The 22,588-nt window shown below is 39.3% G+C and overlaps 1 protein-coding gene across 1 annotated transcript in view; it reads left to right on the forward strand.

The window, feature by feature from the left end:
- Positions 1–22,588, forward strand: part of MTIF2 (mitochondrial translational initiation factor 2) — a gene marked incomplete in the record, with an annotated part of 1,010,271 nt that overhangs the window by 694,896 nt on the left and 292,787 nt on the right. The window contains 1 exon segment of the mRNA XM_044055171.1: positions 10,605–10,745. Within this exon segment, the coding sequence (XP_043911106.1) occupies positions 10,605–10,745 (141 nt within the window).

The following is a 22,588-nucleotide window of genomic DNA, read 5'->3' on the forward strand; positions in this document are numbered from 1 at the left end:
TGTGCAAGACCTTCATAAAAGGTGTGAATCATCTGAAGCCACCTTTTAGAGAACCTATTCAACCATGGGATTTATCATTAGTTCTACAAGCTCTGACAATGTTACCTTTCGAACCAGCCTATTCTTGTGACCTCAAGTATTTGTCATAGAAAACCTTGTTTTTGGTCGCCATTACTTCTGCCAGATGTATTTCTGAGCTTCAAGATTTATGTATCAAGAGTCCATACTTGATTTTTCATAGAGAGAGAGTGTCTCTGAGAACTAATCCGTCATTTCTGCCTAAAGTGATCTCTGAAATGTCCATTAATCAAGCCATTGAATTGCCAGTTTTCTTTCCCAATCATTCAAACAAAGGAGAGTATTGCCTACATACCGTAGATATACACAGGCAAATCCGTTTATACTTAAACAGGACTAAACCCTTTCGTAAATCTGACCAGTTATTTTTGGCCTTTTCTGGACCTAGATTAGGATCTGCTGTTGCTAAGGTCACATTAGCTAGATGGTTGGACTGTGTGACCTTTATTTATACACAACGTAATATCTCGCTGTCTATTACCATGAAAACTCATTCAACAAGGTCGGTGGCAACTTCTGCTGCCTTCCATGCCAGAGCTTCTTTACATGACATCTGTGCAGCTGCAACTTGGGCTACGCCTCATACCTTCATCAATCATTACAAATTGGATTTGGCCTCCAGGGGAAGAGCATCTTTTGGTTCTATGGTGCTCAGGAATGTCCTTCCATGAAAGCCTCCCAGGAATAGAGGTAGCTGGGGACTCTGCCCCATGCGTAAGGAATGAATGAGGATTAACAATATCGGATAAAGAAGTTATGTCTTAACATAACATTCCATCTGTATTGTTGATCCCCTCATTCAGTCATTGCGACCCTCCCTCCTTCCCCCTCCTGTGTTTTCTAGTGGATCTCACCATCCGGTTCTCTTAGGTTATTTGACCAGAGGTAGCCTCTACCTTCTTTGACTTGCAAACTCAGTCTGAGGTAACAGGGAGAGGGGGATTGTGGGTAAGAGTTTAGCTTGAGAGTTTGAAGCTGAAGTGAGCTTGGAAAATGGCCGGTTCGGTTCCGAGATCGGAACCGATACCCATGCGTAATGACTGAACGAGGATCAACAATACAGATGGAACGTTATGGTAAGACATAACTTCTTTTTACATTACTTGACGAAATCTTGTATTGGATCTCTCATAATATCGGCAAGAAAATCATCATCATCATCATCATCATAGGTGACGTTAATATAGACTACCTGCTTATTAACTCTGACTCTCCTACACACTCCATAAATCTTTCTAGTTTTACCCAGATTATCTCTACTTATACCAGAATAGACAAATGCGGTAATGAGTCTACGTTAGAGTGGATCCTTACCATACCTCCCAACCGTACTGAATTACTTGTTTTTTTACCGAGTTTTGGGTTCCAAATAATGGGGTGCCACAACTCCCAAATGGCACCCCTAATTTCGCGGCACTTATTTTAAATCTTATTTCCATTTTTTTTTTTTTTTGAGCTGATGTCATCACGTGCGCTATGACATCAACTCCGTGAAATGGCCTGCCAGCCTGTCGGAAATGAGCTGAAGCTCAACTTGCATACATTTCTGGCTGCGGCTGCTCAAAGGTTCCTTAGTGAGAATACAGCCATTTTCATTTTGAATATGCTGCTGGGAGAAGCCATTTTCATTTTGAATATGCTGCTTATGGAAGAGATGCAAGGCTGGAGCTGGAAAGAAGGTTCCTTAGCGGGAATACAGAAGAAGCCAAAATAATGAGCTACCATTTTATGAGGTGTGTGTGTGTGTGTGTGTGTGTGTGTGTGTGTGTGTGTGTGTGTGTGTGTGTGTATATAAAATGCCCCAGGTGAATATACTCAGGCTCAATTTTCTTCTGTTCCTCATAAAATCAAATCTATGGTTTTCTGGATTTTATTGAAGGATTAAATTCACTAAATAATGACAAGCATTTGAATTTCAGAATTCATATTCTTCAGAAAATAAATGGTAACACAAAACCTTCTATTCTACCAATTTTTTTAAGTTTATAAAAACAGTATTTGAAATTTGTCACTATTTTTGGGGCTGTATTCCCCCATTATTGGCTTTCTCCAGGTTTTTTGTGCTAACAGGTTGAGAGCTATGGTGAGAAGTGAATTCTGTATTCCCTTATTGACTTTTTCCAGTTTTTTTTGTGCTAAAGGTTGAGAGCTATGGTGAGAAGTGAGAACTGAATTCACTAAATGATAGCCATTTAAGTTTCAGTCTTTCTATTGTTCTGGAAACTGCTGATTTGTCATAGTGGTATGTTTCTTTGACTGTAGTGCACAGGGTCCTGGGTTCAAGACTTGGCAGTGAAATGTATGGTGGTAACCCATTTTATTCCAGCAACTTTCCAAAATTATACAAGCAATGTTTAAAATGTGCCCTAGTTTTTAGGCTTTTATCCCCCGCCCCACAATACATTTTGGCTTTTTCCAGATTTCTTGTTCTGCAAAGTTGAGAGATACAGTGGAGTGTCGAATGGATTTTACAAGGAGCTGAGAGCTTCAGGGGAAGAGAAGTTTAGTGTTGCTTATGCTGCGTCTGCTTGCTTTGTTAGTAGCATAACAGGTTAAATACTTGCTTTTGATGCATCAGGCTGTGGGTTCTACTCCCACAGTATGTAAATGCATTGCTGATACTGTACTGTGTTGTACTTTTTAAAGGGGTGGGTGTAACAAGTCAAGGTTGTAGCTACAGATATAACAGAAGTGAGATGATGTCATGCACAGGGGCATTTGTGCCTCAGTGGAAAGAGCAAAAAATATCATTAACCCAAATTCAGGAACAGAAAATTATTATATTCTGTGCTGCATTATAAGAGAAATATTTTTAAACAAGTACAGTACATTTTCCAGCATTCAAGATAAAACGCATATTTTACCACTGCAGACAGTGGAGAAGCAAGAGTGGCCAGTTGATGGCACCTGGATTACAATGATAGTTTTGATGCTTCAGGATGAATGTAGGAGAGGGTCTGTCAGTACTTGGACTAAAAATTGGAAGACTTAAAACATGCAGTTCACTTAGTTTATTTTGTTGTGCATTTACAGCTATTGAATTGGTCTGATAACATAAATCAGAGTAAGTAAGGCAAAAAACTGAAATTAAGTTTGAGAAGCTATGCAAGATGCCAATGGCTTACACTACTGTCATTCCGTATATATATATATATATATATATATATATAAAAAGTGTGTGTGGAAATAGACTTTTATGATGGAAATTTTCTGAATTGGGCAGTTTTGTCATTATTGGCTCATGCATTTTGTTTCATTGCCTACTGGAAAATGTTCAAACAATAAATTTAAAATGCTCTCTAAGTCTAACAAGTGTGCTGTATTATACAAGGAATATAAGTTAATAAAGTCACAAAGGTGTATCGAATAACTCATGTATTTTCTTGTTTTGTGTGCAAGGGGCCTATTATTTGAAAACAGCCCAAAGGTAACCTTTATCCACCACTGCCAGATGCATTTTGTTTGGATGTGGTGTGGGTTTCAGTGCTGTTTCAATGAATATGAGTTTCAAGGGCAGAGAAGTTTTAATTCTAAGTCTGTTTTCATTGTGAGACAGTGTTACTTTGTTTAGCAGATGTCTGTTAGTGTTTGTGCATTGTGCTATAAAATGTAAAAATAAAATCCACATAATCATTGTAGAAGTAAAGCAGTATGCATATTATTGTTTTTGGTAAATACGGTGAAATAGCCAGGTAATGGGACATTGGAATGGCTGCAGGGGGACTCTGGTGCCATATTTTGGTTGTCTGTTCTTCGGTTTGCATTTGAAAATTGGTATCCCACAATTCCATTGGAGTGGATGGGGTTACATAATTATGTATGCAAATTTTATGTTAATCAGTGTACAGATTTGTACCTTTTTATGAGCCTTGTCCAGATTTTTGATTTTTCCATGTTGAGAGGTATAATCCTCACCACCACAGCTAACAAAATTAACACTGCTGGCTGCCTACCTGACAGCATCAGTAAACATCACCCAACATTTACAGTGAGACAATTTAATCATGCACATAAACACATAATTTATAATGTATGTACACACTACTTCAGAAATGACATCTTCATTGGTTACCTCAAAAAATACAACTGGGATATTCCAAATTACCTGCCTCTAGATGATGCTGTAACTCACTTTAACAACGCATTTCATAACATGTTAAATGAATCGGCTCCATAAGATCAAAACAAATCAAATCTAGCCCCTCCCCATGGCTCACAAGAGAAACCAGTCAACTTGTGCTAAACAGATAAAACTTGGAAAGCATTGTCTACTAAATAAACACAGTAAAAATGGCAATACTTAAAACAGTTTAGGAACCTTTCAAAACACAAAATCAGATCAGACAAAACTAAATTTTCCAAGCTTCAAAGACGATCACCAGCAGAACCCTAAGTTTTTCTGAACATAATCAAAAAACTTACACCCAGGCTGAACTACTACTCCTGCAACTACCACCAGCAACTCTGTACACATTTTGTACACTCTCTCCTTCCTAACTTAACAACCCACCCAGTAGCCTCATTATCCCAAACACTACTAATCACCACCAAAATCCTTTCTCTTTCCAAACCAGTGTGTACCTCTTCTGTCAAAAAATACCACCTAAAAGTAAAAATTCCACACCAGACGCTGACAACCTGCTACCAGAATATCTCAGAATTGTTGTAGATGCTATGGCAAGCCCTGTATCTATATTCATAAACTGATCGATTACAGAAAGCTATGTCTCTGCCACCTGGAAAAAAAATCCATGTCATATTTCTGTATAAAGGGGGAACATCTGACAAACCTCTCCAATTAGTGATATATAGCCATTCAACCTCCACTCTCCAAATTATTAGAAAAATGCAGTTATTCACAACTTTATTCCTGTCTTCACAGTAGCAGTCTCCTCTCCAACATTCAGCATGATTTCCATCCTCATCACAGTACCACTACTGCTCTGCTCAGTTCTACTGAAATCATAAACTCTGTTAGAAACACCTACAACCTATCATCCTCCCTCATGTTATACATGTCAAAAGCATTTGACAGTTTCATACCAACACTTGCTCCATGAACTGTTCTCCCTAGGTCTCTCCCATTCATCCCTTTATTGGTTTCACAGCCATCTCACCAATAGACTCCAGGCTGTAAAATGGAAATGAGATCCATCCATCCACAACACCTTTTCCTTATTTTTGCACGAGGTCAGGGTGTTACTTCACCAATGACAATTATCTAGAGCCAAGGTTTACAGTTCTGGGTGGCTAGCTCTGCTGATATTTCTTCCACACCACACACTCATGCACAGTCAAACCTATGGTCAATTCAGTGTATTCAGTCCACCTACTGCATGTCTTTGTATGTGGTAGGATACCTGATCACCTGGAGGAAATCCACAAATAGAGTGGGGACATTCAGACTCCACACAGAAGGCACCCCAGCCAAGAATTGAACCAGGGTACATCTTGCTCTGTGGTGACAAAGCTATAATGGAGACAAGATCTCTCCCCCTCTTTCACTCTCTCTCTCTGTTGGCATACCACAGGCATAGGTCCTTTACTATTCAACATATTCAGTAATCTTCACAAAGCTACCAAAGAAGCCTCCATATTACAATACTTAGACATTGCCATGCTCATATGCTCAGCACAAAGTCCACTGCCACTCCATAGGATGACCCAAGACTCCTCAGTTAAGGCCTGGCTAGATTACTACCAGCTACTTCTAATTGCTTAAAAAAAAAAAACTGATGCTGTTTTTATCGAAATTTGTCAGCACAGAAACAATCCTTCAACATCACATCAGCAAATAATACCTCAATTGAAATAGTTTCCAACACAAAGGTTATTGGTGTCTCAATTGATGATATCAACACATCACTCAAACCATCAAGCAAACTCAACGAAAGTTGTGCTTCCTCTGGAGAAACAACCACTTTCTCACTGACTACTCTAGAAACTCTCTAGCATAATCTCAACTTCTCCTTTCACTTCTCTGTGCAGCACCTAATTTGAATAACTCTCACTCCACCTTAAAAAATAAACTAGAAGTGTGCTACAATAAAATAATCTAGTTTGCATCCAGTGTACCAAACCATTCACACCATTGCCTATCACTGAAGAAACTACACTGGCTCAAACTACCTAATTGCCTTACCTACTCCCAATTGCTTAGTGCTTACAAAATAATACACAAACCCAACACCTGCCCAATACTACAAAATATCCTCAAATACTGCTTCCCCTCCTAGGAATCTCCACTCACAGAGAAATTATCTCATGGTCAGAACCATACATCATAATGCAGGCGACTCACTTTACTCAACCTATGTTGCTAAACACTGGAACTCATCCCACACACCCTAAAACAAGACATTACCACACTGTTCAAACACAACCTAAAACAACACCTAACTTCCTCATAGCTATGCTCATGCTCTCATACTGACTTAAACCCACCTTTCTTTCTCTCTTCCATTGCCAATCTCCCTATCAATCATCCTGACTCTAACCTTTCTTATACCTGCCTCTTTCATCCCCACAAGTGCCCCTCCAGCTAACCTACATCTGTATTCCTCTCCTAATACCCCTTCCTTACCCACCTCATCATCCTACCTATCTATTGTTATTTCAATCTCTCCAGTATCGGAACTTTCTACTTATGTTTTTCTTGATTATTTCTGCTTATACCCTTCCTTCTGTTCTATTTTCTGCTGTTCCTTCATAGTTACATCCTACCTTGTTAATGTCAATATACATACACTGAACCTATATGCGTTAGTTATCATTGCTCGTGTATCTCCAGCTATTACATGTTAACATCTCTTTGACTTGAGTAAAATAATTTAATTTCTAAAGCATATGATAATTGTCCTTATTTATCTCAATACTGCATGCAAAGTAATTTTTAAAATGTTTAATTTATTGTGGTTCATTGTAAATATATATTTTATGTGAAGTTTTTCTCCCCAAGCCACCACTGAAAATGGGACTTGTGCCCAGTTGGACTTTCCTGGTAAGTAAAGCAATTAAGTACTTGAACGGTTGATCTTTTTCTCATACACACGCATGTGCATAATGTGTGTGTGTGTGTGTAGTGCACACATATCTGTGTGTGTAGTGCACACATATCTGTGTGTGTAGTGCACACATATCTGTGTTTAGTGCACACATATTACCCTGTGTGTAGTGCACACATATCTGTGTGTGTAGTGCACACATATCTGTGTGTGTAGTGCACACATATCTGTGTGTGTAGTGCACACATATCTGTGTGTGTAGTGCACACATATCTGTGTTTGTGTGTGTAGTGCACACATATCTGTGTTTGTGTGTGTAGTGCACACATATCTGTGTGTGTGTGTAGTGCACACACATCTGTGTGTGTAGTGCACACATCTGTGTAGCGCACATATATATGTGTGTGTGTAGTGCACACACATCTGTTTGTGTGTAGTGCACACATCTGTGTGTGTAGTGCACACATCTGTGTGTGTGTAGTGCACACATATCTGTGTGTGTGTAGTGCACACATCTGTGTGTGTGTAGTGCACACATATGTGTGTGTGTAGTGCACACATCTATGTGTGTGTGTGTAGTGCACACATCTATGTGTGTGTGTGTAGTGCACACATCTATGTGTGTGTGTAGTGCACACATCTATGTGTGTGTGTGTAGTGCACACATCTATGTGTGTGTGTAGTGCACACATCTGTGTGTGTGTAGTGCACACATCTGTGTGTGTGTGTAGTGCACACATCTGTGTGTGTGTGTAGTGCACACATCTGTGTGTGTGTGTAGTGCACACATCTGTGTGTGTGTGTAGTGCACACATCTGTGTGTGTGTGTAGTGCACACATATCTGTGTGTGTGTGTAGTGCACACATATCTGTGTGTGTGTGTGTGTGTAGTGCACACATATCTGTGTGTGTGTAGTGCACACATATCTGTGTGTGTGTAGTGCACACATATCTGTGTGTGTGTAGTGCACACATATCTGTGTGTGTGTGTAGTGCACACATATCTGTGTGTGTGTGTAGTGCACACATATCTGTGTGTGTGTAGTGCACACATATCTGTGTGTGTGTAGTGCACACATATCTGTGTGTGTGTGTAGTGCACACATATCTGTGTGTGTGTGTAGTGCACACATATCTGTGTGTGTGTAGTGCACACATATCTGTGTGTGTGTGTAGTGCACACATCTGTGTGTGTGTAGTGCACACATATCTGTGTGTGTGTAGTGCACACATATCTGTGTGTGTGTAGTGCACACATCTGTGTGTGTGTAGTGCACACATATCTGTGTGTGTGTAGTGCACACATCTGTGTGTGTGTGTAGTGCACACATCTGTGTGTGTGTGTAGTGCACACATGTGTGTGTAGTGCACACGTGTGTGTAGTGCACACATGTGTGTGTAGTGCACACATGTGTGTGTAGTGCACACATGTGTGTGTGTGTGTAGTGCACACATCTGTGTGTGTGTGTGTAGTGCACACATATCTGTGTGTGTGTGTGTAGTGCACACATATCTGTGTGTGTGTGTGTAGTGCACACATATCTGTGTGTGTGTAGTGCACACATCTGTCTGTGTGTGTAGTGCACACATCTGTCTGTGTGTGTAGTGCACACATCTGTGTGTGTGTAGTGCACACATATCTGTGTGTGTGTGTAGTGCACACATATCTGTGTGTGTGTGTAGTGCACACATCTGTGTGTGTGTGTGTAGTGCACACATATCTCTGTGTGTGTGTGTGTAGTGCACACATATCTCTGTGTGTGTGTGTAGTGCACACATATCTCTGTGTGTGTGTAGTGCACACATATCTCTGTGTGTGTGTGTAGTGCACACATATCTGTGTGTGTGTGTAGTGCACACATATCTGTGTGTGTGTGTAGTGCACACATATCTGTGTGTGTGTGTAGTGCACACATATCTGTGTGTGTGTAGTGCACACATCTCTGTGTGTGTGTGTAGTGCACACATCTCTGTGTGTGTGTGTGTAGTGCACACATCTGTGTGTGGAGTGTATACAAATCTGTGTGTGGAGTGTATACAAATCTGTGTGTGTATATTATATATATAATCTGTGTGTATGTCTATATGTGTGTGTGTGTGTATATATATATATATATATATATATATATATACACACACACACACACACACACACACACACACACACCTATGAATCTCATTAAGACAGCAAGCCAGCATTAATGGGGGATTAGGGGAAAGAGTCAATTAGGTTCGTAGAAGCTAACGGCTCAAGAGCCCTTACAAGCCTAGCCAGTTGTATGCAGTTTTCTATCCCTAGGGGAAAGATATAAGGGTTAGTAACCAGGATTTTGACAATTTTTACAGACTACTACTGTCCGTAAGGCACATGGGCGCCACCCCAGGGTGGAATTTGCGATTTCTCATACATTGGTCCAGATTGTGCTTGAAGGTGGTCAGGGAAGGTCTCGGTTTCATGTGAATAGGAAGCCTATTCCAGAGGAATTCGGTCATGTTTGCACATATGTAAAAATATTAAAAAATGCAAATGAGAAACTTAGGGAGTCCTTTTAACTTTAATTGCAGTAGTGAATAAGTGTCTATAGTGCAAATGCAAAAAATACACTAATAGCAGTGCATTTATACCAGTAAATGTAGTGATCTCAGAGTTAATTGTAGCATGGGGGAGGGCTTAGGGAAGAACAGTTCTACACAGAAAAAAGTTGCAAAACCTTTCAGTACAATAGCACTTTCTCACTTAAGCCTAAAACTTGACTCATCCTCCCTAACGTCCTCAATCACTCCCTAAAGTTAAAGTTTCATTGCAACAGCTGTTTCTTATTAAGCCAAAGTTGTGTGCTATTATAGTCTGAATTACTGACCTACATTTAGAAACTCTACACCTATCCACCTGCAAAAACAGTGCAACAAAAATTATGGTATAACAAGTCCCTTAAAATAAGTAAAAATGTTTTAAGAATCTAATAAATGAAATGTACTCTGGTTCATATGTAAGTACTAGGCTAGCTGCTATTTTAGGACATTTTAAGCCTAGCCAGTTTCCCTTCAAAGGTGAGAATCAAACTTTGTATTTTGTTTCTGTGAGGCAAATACTTGAATCATTATAACAAGTCCCAACCCAGATAATAGGCAAGTCAGTCTGCAGACCATTACAAATCTAGTCAATAACTAGAGCCTGGAATCAAACCATGTACCTCGTAACTGTGAGGTAAAGACCTCAACTATTATTCTAATGTAATTTCTGTGATCTGGTGTACAGTACTTTTGTAGGTACAGTAGGGGTCATGGACTTATCACACTTGTGGCTCTGCTTGTTTCTGTGTAGTATTTTAACATTTTTACTCCAGAGTTATAAATGTCTTTTCTAAGGAATTTAAGGTGAGTGAGACAGCAATGCACTGGTATTAAGTATGGCAGTTTAAATGTTAATGATTTTAGCGACGTTTTTCAAGTTTCACAATTGAACTGCAAATACTGCTACTGTTCAGACTACGTTTTTATGTTCGTGTTTTGTATATGCAGGTGATGTAGATGGTTCTGTGGAGGCAATTCTAAGTGTTCTGGACAGTTATGATGCTGATGATGAGTGTGAGCTTGATGTAATCCACTTTGGGGTTGGTGATATCAGTGAAAATGATATCAACTTGGCAGAAACATTTTCAGGTAAGACCTATGCAGTAATCTTAGCATTTTTCTCTCTTGAGTCAGTGACAAAATTGGTGTAAAATGGTCTTGCGTACAGATATTTGGATCTGTAGCGAGTATGTGATCAGTAAATGTAAAATTGTGAAACTGGAACGCATCATTAAGCCATGAAAACTGATGCTATGCTATTGTTTTCAATTTAAGAATTAATCAGACTGCTGTAAATTAGACATAATCATATTACTTCATAGTTTAATCTTCCTTTTTACTTTCTTAATGAAAATATCTTTCTTTGCTTATGTGTGCATATTCTTAGCTCGTAATAATGCAAACCAAGATTGAGATTTTCTTCATATGGATTACAGTAGAATTCATGACATACAAGACTTAACTACAGACAGATAGCCATCTGACCAGCCTGACTCCCTCTATATATCAGGCAAAGATTGGTGCAGATCATCTCTCTGAGAGGATGTACACTTGCATCTGAGATAAGAGGCAGCCAGCCTGTGCCACTGCCTTCATTTCTTTTCTGTTTTTTCAGGTGTGTATGTGAGAGATGGCGAAGGTTTGTAGATGCTAACTACAGCTTTGGCCCCAGAGCTCCCTTTCTTGAGATTTTTGCAGACAGATAAGTGTCCCTTTGGTGAAAGTAATTAATTACTTCAGCATCTGTTGAAGTTGTTACTTTTTTTTGAATGTGCTGATGAAATTTTCAGGGAAAGTGAGCCTTTGGCAACTCTGAAAAATATTTGCAAGTGTGAATATCAGAGCTTCTATAAAGATTCATATTCTTTGTGCTTTTTTGGCTTAGAAGAGTATCTTCTTTTCATCAGTTAACAAGTATGTGGAAGTTTTACCAGAAAAAAATAAGATGTAAGGAGCACACAGACTTGAAGCAGTGATGTGGGTGTCTGAGTATTCATTGGTTCCTTCAAAGAGATCCCCTCCAAAGAAGGCCCACAGGAAGAACAGCACTATATTGAGGGTGAGGATAAGAGGGGGTATGTGTTTGTTGTTATATGAAGGATTTCACCCTTCAGTCCCTAACTGGAACAGAAGCAGGAGGAATTGGATAGCAACAGGGACTGCTACCAGTCATGGGTTCCTACCTGCTGGGAACCCAGTGGCCAAACTGACTTCCTGAGGTGTACCTTCCCCCTCCTGACTTCAGCTGACTACCTCCTACTCTGCTGTCAGAATTTCTTTGGTATAAGAGAGGTGTTTGCAAACTACCATTGGATCTTTCTTGCCACAGTTCTGAAGGTTACTCTTGTACAACCATCATCATGCCTGTGGGTCGGCCAACTTCCAAGGGATCCAAATAAATACGTCTTTGTGGAAAGCTTTCATTATCTGCTTTATTATCAATACATAATTTTGAATCTGAAATAGTTAACTGCCTTGAATGTGAGAAGCAAATTCCACATAAGGCTTTTCAATTCTGTAAGTCCAGGCATGATGTGGATAATTGTCTCATTTTGCCAGATTCAACCCCAGCACAGTCTAGTGTTGTGCAGAATCCTTTTGTGGCTTATCTATCTCAAAGGAAGTCATGCAGTGGACCCTACTGCACCAGGGCATTGGCTAAGACCTCTGCTAGCCTCTCTTCAAAATATAAACTCTTGAGAAAGTGCCTTAGAAGAGAAGGGAAACTGATGACAGGCTATCTTGCTGGCAGAATCAGTGGTGCTGTTAATCCAGAGGCTTTTCTGAGGGCCTGTGGAGCAGACATTTGTATCATCTACCACAAGTCTACTTGCTCAGGAAGAGGTTATCTGAGACTAAAAGGAGGTACCCAGTGTCTGCCAGGGAACTGAGTCCTCTAAGACAGCTACCCAAGTGCTACCAAGGCTAAAGTTGTCCAAGCCAAAGGAGACACCTTCAAGCTTGCCACAGCTAAGAATGAATGTTACTTTATTCCAGGTCACTACCCATGCTGCATCCCAGGATGTTTTACAGCAGGCATAGGATTTCATGACTTTTTGATATCTGTGTAGCCTGACATGGAAATTCCTGCAGTATTGGGGACTCTTGCTGAAAGAAGGAAAATGTAACCTACCCTAGAGAAGAATTCATACACTGCTGGTTCATAGGTAGATGAGGTGACATATGAAAAACAGATGTCCTCCCCCTCTCAAATATTGACTCTGATACAGAGGACACCCTAACTTCTGCTTTTCCACCAGAAGATGACTCTTGGAGACTTGCTTTAACAAGATGAAAACAGTCTTTAAATGAGAAGTAGAGAAGTTCTCACAGGTCCTGTTAAATATGTGGATTTTAAGGGCTTGCCAGCACTAGAAGATATGCTCATCGGTGCAACAGAATTCCCTTCCCCCTGTCTCTAGAAAGCTTGACCGTTTTTATAGGGTCCAAGATTTACATACAGGTTTGTAGGTGAGTACTAGGCTGACAATCACTGGGGCCTTTTTAAACCTATCCGTGCATCTCAAATCTCTGACAAGTTCTGGTACCTTTGATAAGTGTAAGCAAAGGCTTGGGAGATGAAACATTTACAAGCAGGGGCCTGTGAGATGAACCATTTACAGACTTCCTGTGTCCATTAGAGACATAGGTGCCAAACCAGGGATGAATTTCCTGTTCCCTGTCCAGTTGCCCAAGTTACACTTTAATTGGATTAGGGAGGAACTCTGCTTTACATGGATGGGAGAAGCCTGTTCCAGAGAAGGGGTAGTCTCTGGGATACATACCTGTCTGTCCAGCAGCTGCTAGTTATATCACGGGCAAAATTTAAAATTTTTAAACCAGTAATTCTGGTGCTATTTGTTCTGGGGATATACAGGAGGTCCATCAGGGTGGGGTCTGACAATGCCTTGTATGCCAGGTGTAGATCTCCTGAATACCCTTTAGGAGAAAGAATACAGAAACTGTTTTTTGTGGCATGTTTTTGTACATGTCCACTGTAGATGATCTAGGTGTGATGCCACTATAGTCCAACAAGGAAACCTCTTTGACTACGTCATGGAACCCTATTCCCAGTGACAGGGAGAGACACGTTTTCAATTGCTTTTGCAAAAAGACTTGCACTTTTATTACTCTGGCCTTCAGGGCCCCTATTTGCCAGACTCATATACTGGGTAGTGGAGTCTAAAGCTGAGAGGATCTGAGAGGGGAGAAGCCAAAGCAGTGCAACCTCAGTACTGAAGTTGCCAAGAAAGCTATAAAATGTGACTTTGATGTACTAAATGCATCATGGAGGACAATGGCTACTTGGACTGTCATTAGGAGATGTGCCTGGCTCCTTCCAGCCTATGAGAAGGCAAATGTGTACCACGAGAGACAGATTTTCTGTTTTCTGATCTCCAGCTGAAAAGGTGTTTAAGATGCTGGATGAGAAGTGGAAAAAGTTGCAGTCAGCAAAATAGCTTTTTCATTCCCAACCTCTGAATACTGCAGAAACAGCCCTTCCATAGGCCAACCTTTTTTTTTTTTTTTTTTTAATCTTTAAATTTTCACATATGACATAGTCAGTCTTACCATAAAGAAAAAAAAAACCACTAAATAGTACCAGTTTCCCAGTCCACTAAACAAAATACAGCAACAAATATTTCCCAGAAAAAATGTGAACTGAGACACCACTGAAGGATCCAGTATACAAAAATATTTATTACCAATCCAAACACAACATAAGCACTTTCGCAGTAACTCTGCTTCATCAGATGTGAATAAAATGCTACTAAATCATTCTTTAAATAGCCCATTCAGTTAACTTCTTAGCCAGTGGCAAGCTCATGTATAATTTAAAGCACTAACACTCTAAAATTCAAAAATAAAAACAACCCTAAAAAATACATAATATACACACACACATATGTACGTACATACATATAAGGCACATAAAAAGTACATAAAAATACATAGCGCACTTAATACAAACTTCACCAAGAAATATAAACATTAAAAAACTTTTAAATGTATAAAACAATAATGTATAGACAAGTCAAACCTCTATCTAAATAATGGTCTAGCTTTAAGTATTGGTTTAAGGGGGATTTTGTCATTCAAACCATGACCAGAATCACCCCTTAATTTAATAATCCACTTAGCTTCTAACTGCTTTGTGAGATTCCTAATGTCACCCCCACATTTGTCTTCATAAACTCTCCCAATGACCAAAAACTTAAAGGTATGTGATGCTGCAGTGTCCTTATCCATGCTTAGCCAGAGCGTTGGTCAATATACCATTATAATATTATATATGTGTTCTCTAATCCTGTTCCTAAAAAGCCTGTTTTTCCTATATAAAATTTTAATCAGATAACACAATAAGCTAGTACACCACATGCTTGGATTCACAAGTAGCAGCAACATTAAACTTGTAATTCTTACATTGATCTGGATGAAAAAACATACCAGTGCTATCTAAATAGTTACAAAAACTACATTTCCCACAAGGTCTAGTACAACTAACCCCAACCTGATCTAATGTCGTTTTTAGGATAACAAAGTTGTCTTTTCAAAGAGCTCATGTTCTTAAACATTAACTTTGGTTGAGCCCCTAGTATTTCTCTTATTTTAGCATCAGTAGTTTGCACTGGCAAAACTTCATGAATGTACTAATATGAGTTAACATTACTAGAATAGTGTATCAGAACTTTCAAAAAGCTTTTACCACATCCAGTTAGTTGCAAACAGTATACCTTACAAACCGTGCTAACACAACTATAGCTGCAAACATTGTACATCACTTTTAATAAATCCAGTCATTGGCAGTCAGCCATTACGTAGCTCATTCAACTCCTGCCTTCTTTTAAACCTTGTTCCTCCTCTGCAAATATTTTTTTTCCTATGTAATTTGCTCCTACCTTTCTCTGAAGATCCCACTACCAGTTGTTTATCTCTGTTACTATCTTTGTTACTTCTAATAAAGTTGCGTTAGACTTTGATATCCATTTTCTAGTAACTGCTTTTTTGGCAGTCGTCATAATTAGACTCAGCAAGGCCTTGCTATATCTAGGCAATTCCGATTCTGTATCATAGCTCAGAAAAATAATTTCTGTAGTTGCTCCAGTTTGTTCATCCAGCATCTCCAACAGTGCAGACTGCAGGGAATCTTTAATGTCCACGAACTTACTACATTCCCAGAAAATATGTTCTCAGGTACCTCTTTTTTCCCTATCACACCTCCAACATTTGCTGTTTACTTGAGGAAAGATTCTTTGAAGTCTGCTTGGGGTATAAAAATACCTATGTAAACACTTTTAGATAAAGATCCTAAATCGTCTAGATTTTGTTTCATATTTGGGAGGTATACATATATCCTCCCATTGTTTCCTTGAGAATTTCTTATCCAACTTCTCTTCCCAATCCTTTCTAACCTCCTCTGATTGTTATAGTTGTGCAATATTTTATATGCTCTACTAATTATTCCTTTCTTAATGGCAACTTCTATTCTAGAGTCCAGTAAAAACTCTACCAGTGCTTGTCGTTCGTTTAGGAACCCCCCCCCCCCAATTTCTTACTCTTTGCCTATACACTGATATCAATCCTTGATATGGAAGGCAATCTCTAACATGCAGTCCAAATATGTTTTTGACATCTTCCCTTTCTGTTACCTTTCCTCTCTAGTTATTTGCTCCCAATACCTTGGTTCTTTTGCCAGTTTTCTCTAATATATTCCCATCCCTCTTGCCTATTGACTGTATCCCTATCGGCAGAATCTCCTTTCTGTATACCCTTATTGGCTTAGTTCTTAGAATACCTTCTGCTACTTTATAAATATAATATTCTGTATGATTATTATTGCTCTCCTTAAAGGTCTGCATCCAAAGTCCCAGTCTCTTCCTGTTACTTGCGCTCCCCCCCCATTTCATCATCCTCTTTCCATTTTGAATTATAATTTTCTGCTTGTGTTATGTATAGGAGCCTTAACTGTGTTGCTTTGAAATACCCCTTCAACTCAGGTAGTCCCAATCCACCCTGTTCTACTAGAAGAATAAGCTTATTCCACATGACTGTTGCCGTGTTCCCCTCCGAGATAAAATCCTTCAGCTGTTTATTAATAACTATCCACACCTTCTCCTCTGGTTGATAAAAATATGCCTGACCTGTGAACAGAACTAAAGGGGCTAAAAACATTTTAACTGCTTGTATCTTACTATCGATATCCATGTAACAGAGCTTCCATTTTCTCAGTTTTTGTATTATCTTTTGTTTAGTCTCTTCCCACATATCCTTAGCTGCCACACTGGTATTATTTTTAATCCATGCTCCTAAATACTTCATTTTGTCATGTCCCCATAAGTATGGTTATTGCTGAACCAATTCGTATGTGGGTACATATTTTACTGCTATTGCTTTTGTTTTAGCTTCATTAATTTTGTATCCTGAAAGGGCAGCTGCGGTGGTGCAGCGGTTAGCGTTGCCTCACAGCAAGAGGTTCTCCGGTTTGATCCTTGGCTGGGGTGCCTTCTGTGCGGAGTCTGCATGTCCTCCCTGTGGTCGCCCAGTTTTCCTCTGGGTGCTCGAGTTTCCTCCCACATCCAAAAGACATTCTGTAGGTGGATTGGACACTCTAAATTGGCCCTAGGCATGAGTGCATGCGTGTGTGTGCCTTCTGTGGAAGGTGCATGTGTGTGTGTGTGTGCCTTCTGTGGAAGGTTGAGTGCCTGGCTGGCAACTCGACACTGTAAAACTCCACTGCTGATCATGAGCGGACAGGTGATCTGCTGTGGCGACCCCTAACCGGGAAAAGCTGAAAGAAGAATTTTGTATCCTAAAAAGGTTTGAAACTGTCTCAGTATGTTCCACAGCACTGTAATGTCCCTTTCTGGGTTTGTCAAGTATAAAATGTCATCTGCAAATAGACCAAGCTTTTCTTCACTACCTTACCAGTTTTATCCTTGAATTTCTGAGTCCCTTATTTTCTTTGCCAATGGTTCTAGGTGTAATGCAAATAACAAAGGGGGGAGAGGACACTTCTGCCTGGTTCCTCTGCTCAAGAAGAGATTGTCAGAGAGGACCCCACCCACTTTAATTTTTGCCTCCAAGTGCTCATATAGCCTCCTAAGCAATCTTATATAATTTTATCAGGGAATGCAAATGCTTCCGTTGCTGTGCTCATAAAGTCCCAGCTGCTCTGTCAAATGCTTTCTCTGCATCGAAACCTACCAACAGTGGTATTTTCTTAGATTCTGTTTCCCTCTGGATCGTCACTGTTCTGTTAATGTTGTCAAATGTCTGCCTCCCCTCCACAAAACCACATTGATACATATCTGTCAATTGTGGCATCACATTTGCCATTATTTTAGCCATTGTAGACATAAACACTTTATAATCATAATTTAGTATTGAAATGGGTCTATATGAAGCTGGATCTGATGGATCTTTACCCTCTTTAGGTATTACAGCTCCTATCACATTTTTCCAGGATTTTGGTACTTCACTTAAAATACTGTTAAACAAAATCTTCCAGATCTTTATCAGTTTTTTTTCCCTTCTAGCTTCCAAACTTCCACAGGAATACCATTTATTCCTGGGGACTTTCCTGTAGATTGGTTATACAGAGCCATTTTTATCTCATCTCTTCCTATCCTAACTTTTAGTAATTGAGCCCTCCTCTACCTCTAACCTTGGCATATTTAATTCTTCCATAAACATTTCCATTTGTACCTTTTCTTGATTTCCATATTTCTCTGCTTTATATAGACTTTCATAGATTCTTTGAAATATTTCTGTTACTTCTACAGGATCCCTTGTTGTTTTCCTTTTTATAAGCTCCCTAAGCTTAGTGACAGCCCTTTCTACTTTTTGTTGCCTGAATCTTTATACTAAAAGTTTTTGTGCTCTAGAGTTATCAAAAAACAGTTGCTTAACAGCAGTCTTTTTAAACTCCTGCATATTATCAAGGTAATCTCTTATTTTCTGTTTAGCATTCTGCAGTTGCTCCTCCTCTTGTTCTGTGAGATTCTCCCTATTTTGCAATACTTTAACCTTTGTCAGTCCCTCAAAGTAATTCTTGTTACTTAACCGTATCTCCCTTTTTTATTTCCACCCTATTTTTAAATTTCACTTTAATTGTATACCACTACCTAGCTATATTTTCAGAAGAAATGTCCATTTTCTCTAATATCTCCTGAATAATTTCCACTGCCCATTCCTTAAATTCCTCTCTTTTCAACAAATAGGTAGGAAAATGCCAGTGTTTCATTTTTATTTAATTACCCTGTGTTTTTATTTTAGTTGTTATTGGCACATGATCTGAAATAGTTATTGGGTGCATATCAAGTAAATTGTGTGTAGCCTAGCCCAGTTTTTGTATCTTGGGGAATGATATGTAAATGTGCCTTTAAAGCCTTTATTGAAAGCCCGTAAACTATAGCATTGACTTTTAATTGTTCATTTACTTAATTGTTGATTTCTGGTCTGTTCTAGTATATATGGAATGGGTGATATGTAAACTTACTCCAAATTCCTAGTACTTAATTCACATCTTCCATGCCAAATACTTTTATAAATTTCTTGAAAAATCTACCCTTCTTTATGTTTGCCTTCTGGGTCCCCAGACACATTTTTACTGTTGCAAATCAAATTCCAGTGCCTACCTATAAGTAATATTCCTTGCTGAAAGCTGATTATTTCTACTAGAGTTTTTTAAGCTACATTGTAGCAGTTTTGGGTGGAATATAAATGCATGCCAGTGTAATCCGTCTTCCTTGAGAGTAGCCCCTTAGTACTACAGATTTGCCATTGTTATTTTGAATTTTCTTCTATTACTATTGGAGCTTCTTTTGCGATTATTATAATTTTGTTCTGCATGAATTACAAAGTGAACTGGCACCACACCTGCGTACCCTGTTCAGTTACAGCCTCATTTCAGGCTTTGTTCCTACCACATGGCACACTGCTATGGTCATTTCACTCCACAAAGGGACTACAGACCTTGGGAACTACCACCCCATTAGCCTGACGAGTCTGATATGTAAGGCTATGGAGTGCATCATCATGGACCCTATAAATAAGGACATAGGGACTCTCCAAACTCTGGACCCCACACAGTTTGGGTTTGTGAAAGGTAGATTATGCCTGCTCAACCTGATAGAGGACTTTGAGTCTGTCGCCAGAGCTGTGGATGTGGGCAAGGTAGTTCACACAGCCTACCTAGATCTTGCCAAGGCCTTCGACACCATCCCTCACTCAGGAATCATAGACTTACTAAACTAGACATAAACCCCTATGTCATAAGATGGGTTGCCAACTGGCTCACTGATAGAACCCACACTGTGAAAGTAGCGGACTCCAAATCTGACTACCGACCAGTTACAAGTGGTGTCCCACAGGGATCGGTCCTAGGTCCTCTCCTGTTTGGCATCTACTTCTCTGAAGTTCAAGCCAACACAAAGGGACTCTGGCTGACCAAGTTCACAGATGATTGCAAACTGGGAGCCATTATTGATTCTCCAACTGATGTAGACATTCTACAAAAAGACCTCACTGACACCAATGACTGGTGCCAGAACCATGGCCTTAAGCTCAATGCCAAAAAGTGCATTGTCATTCCCTTTGGGAAAAAATTTGGTGCCCATGAACTACCACATAAGTGGCAATCCACTGAACACCGAAGGTGTGATAAAGAGACCTTGGGACACAAGTTGACAGCAACTTCTCCTTTGATAACCACATTGCCACTGTAGTCAGAAAGTCCTTCTATGTGACACATCTCGTTACAAAAGGTTTCTCATCCAGGAAGAAAGAGGTCATAATCCCTCTGTACTCATCCCTCATTAGACCTATTATAGAATACAATGCCTCATTTGGTATGTACCTCACTAGACACCTACAACAACTGAAAAGGCCACAAAAATACCTCACTAAGAGGATCTTAGGCCTTCAACACATGCCGTATACAGACAGACTCAAAGAACTCCACCTGTACTCTCTCATCGCCTACTTAGAGATGATCTCTGCTTGACCTACAAAGCCATGTCTGACCCAGAGCTGCCAGATATGCTACACCTAACGAATTCCCAGTCCCTCCATGCCACACACTCCAGGGACCTAAACCTTATTACCACAATAAACGGAACACGCTGGAGGGACAGGTTCCTAACCCAGAGACTTACCATACTCTGGAACAAACTTCCCATTCATGTCAATCAGAGCACTTCACTGGCCCTCTTTAAGAGAAATCTTGACGAGTGAATGGGCAATAAGAAGTTCACCCCGGGGATCACTTCAGTGACCTTGCTTGACAGGGGCACTGGGAACTAACCTTGGGCGGCATGATGCCAGGGAATCTTCTTGAGCTAGCCTTATATAGGCTCCAGGGCCTGTTAGCCTAGTACACACCTATGAACCTATTAATATAAGTACTGCTCTCTTCCTTTGCCCCAGGTATTCTGTTGAATAACCATCCTGAAAACCTTTATCAAATTCACATGTTCAGTTCTTTCCAAGTGCGTCTCCTCGAGCATAGCTGTTTGCACTCTATATTTTTTAATGTAGTTCACTGCTCTTTCTTTTTTGTATTTAAAGACATTATAGAAAGAATCATATTCTTGAGAGATTATTATTCCTACCATATAACAGCTTTTTTGTTAAATGTCTGATTCTAGCTCTTGTTTTACATGCATGCACCATTTGGCAGGTTAATCTTTTATACAATTGTTTCTTGTCATCTCCATTTGAGCCTGTCACATCTTGCAGAATTTTTGTTTTAATAAAAACTCTCAAACAAAACTACACATGCCCAATACCCCCGAAAACCTATTAACTTAATTTTAACACACAAAACTATGAACATAAGAACAAGCATTCTAAACTGATAGCCCACCCACAGGCTAGAAACAGCCAAAAAAATGTCATTCATGCTAAAGTGCATGATAAAGCATTATTGTTTTAATAAGTGCTGTTTGTTTTTTGTCTTATTCTTGTAGCTCTCCTAGTTAAGAAAACACTTGAATGCTGTCAGTAAACAGTTTCTCCAAGCCATTTCTCTTTATCAGATTGTCTTTTGGTGACGTGCAAACCAGACACAAACTACTAAGCATACCTTGTTTATCAGAAAAAAAGCCTTATAATCAGTTTTCTTTTCTATTTATATGCCTTGTAGTAAAGTTGTTACTGAATAAATCCTAGGGCTAACCCAGTCATTTCCCTATGCAAGCTTGAGAAAAAGCACACTATTTTTTTCTTTGGTCATGCTGTCTTAACCAGACCCCCCCCCCACACACACACACACACACACACACACATTGCATTGTCTACATTTTTTTAAAGTGAACAAGGAAAAAGGGGGAAGAAGGGAGAATAAGAAAAACAAAAGCACCTGTTTATATTAGTATCCTCATTACAATAAAAAAAAGAACTGAGAAAATTTACTTCATGGATTGCTAAGAAAGTCATGCAACATTTAAACATTACCGTTAAAAAAAAAGAAAGAAATGTATTTTACTTGGTTAACTTTCTCCCTCCTCCTCCCTCTCCAAAGTAGTTTTCCGAAGATTAATGACATAATGTAGGGCATATGCTTTAGAGACCCTACAAGTTTGACATAGTCCATAAAAATCCAGTATTTCCAAATCCTCTTGTTCTGCCATGTTTCACAAGAATAATTATTGCTTTGTAAACCCACATTTGTCTGTTTCCAAATTATTGATTTTATTCTTCGAACATTAATAATATGAAGCAGGGTGTATGCTTTGAAGACCCCCACAAATTTAACAAAGTCAAAAGAAGTCCAATATCTTTAGATTTTATTGGTCTGTCATGTTTCACAAATGTCATCACTTTATCATCCCACAGTTGTCCATTTCCAAGTTACTAGCTTTAATCCTGTTCATCTCCATCTCCCAAATCCTGTTTCATTTCCAACATATTTCCATTTCTAGTTGATTCTA

The sequence above is a fragment of the Protopterus annectens genome, chromosome 1.part2, assembly GCF_019279795.1.
Source record: "Protopterus annectens isolate FY-2018-M chromosome 1.part2, PAN1.0, whole genome shotgun sequence".
In the NCBI taxonomy this organism is placed as follows: Eukaryota; Metazoa; Chordata; order Ceratodontiformes; family Protopteridae; genus Protopterus; species Protopterus annectens.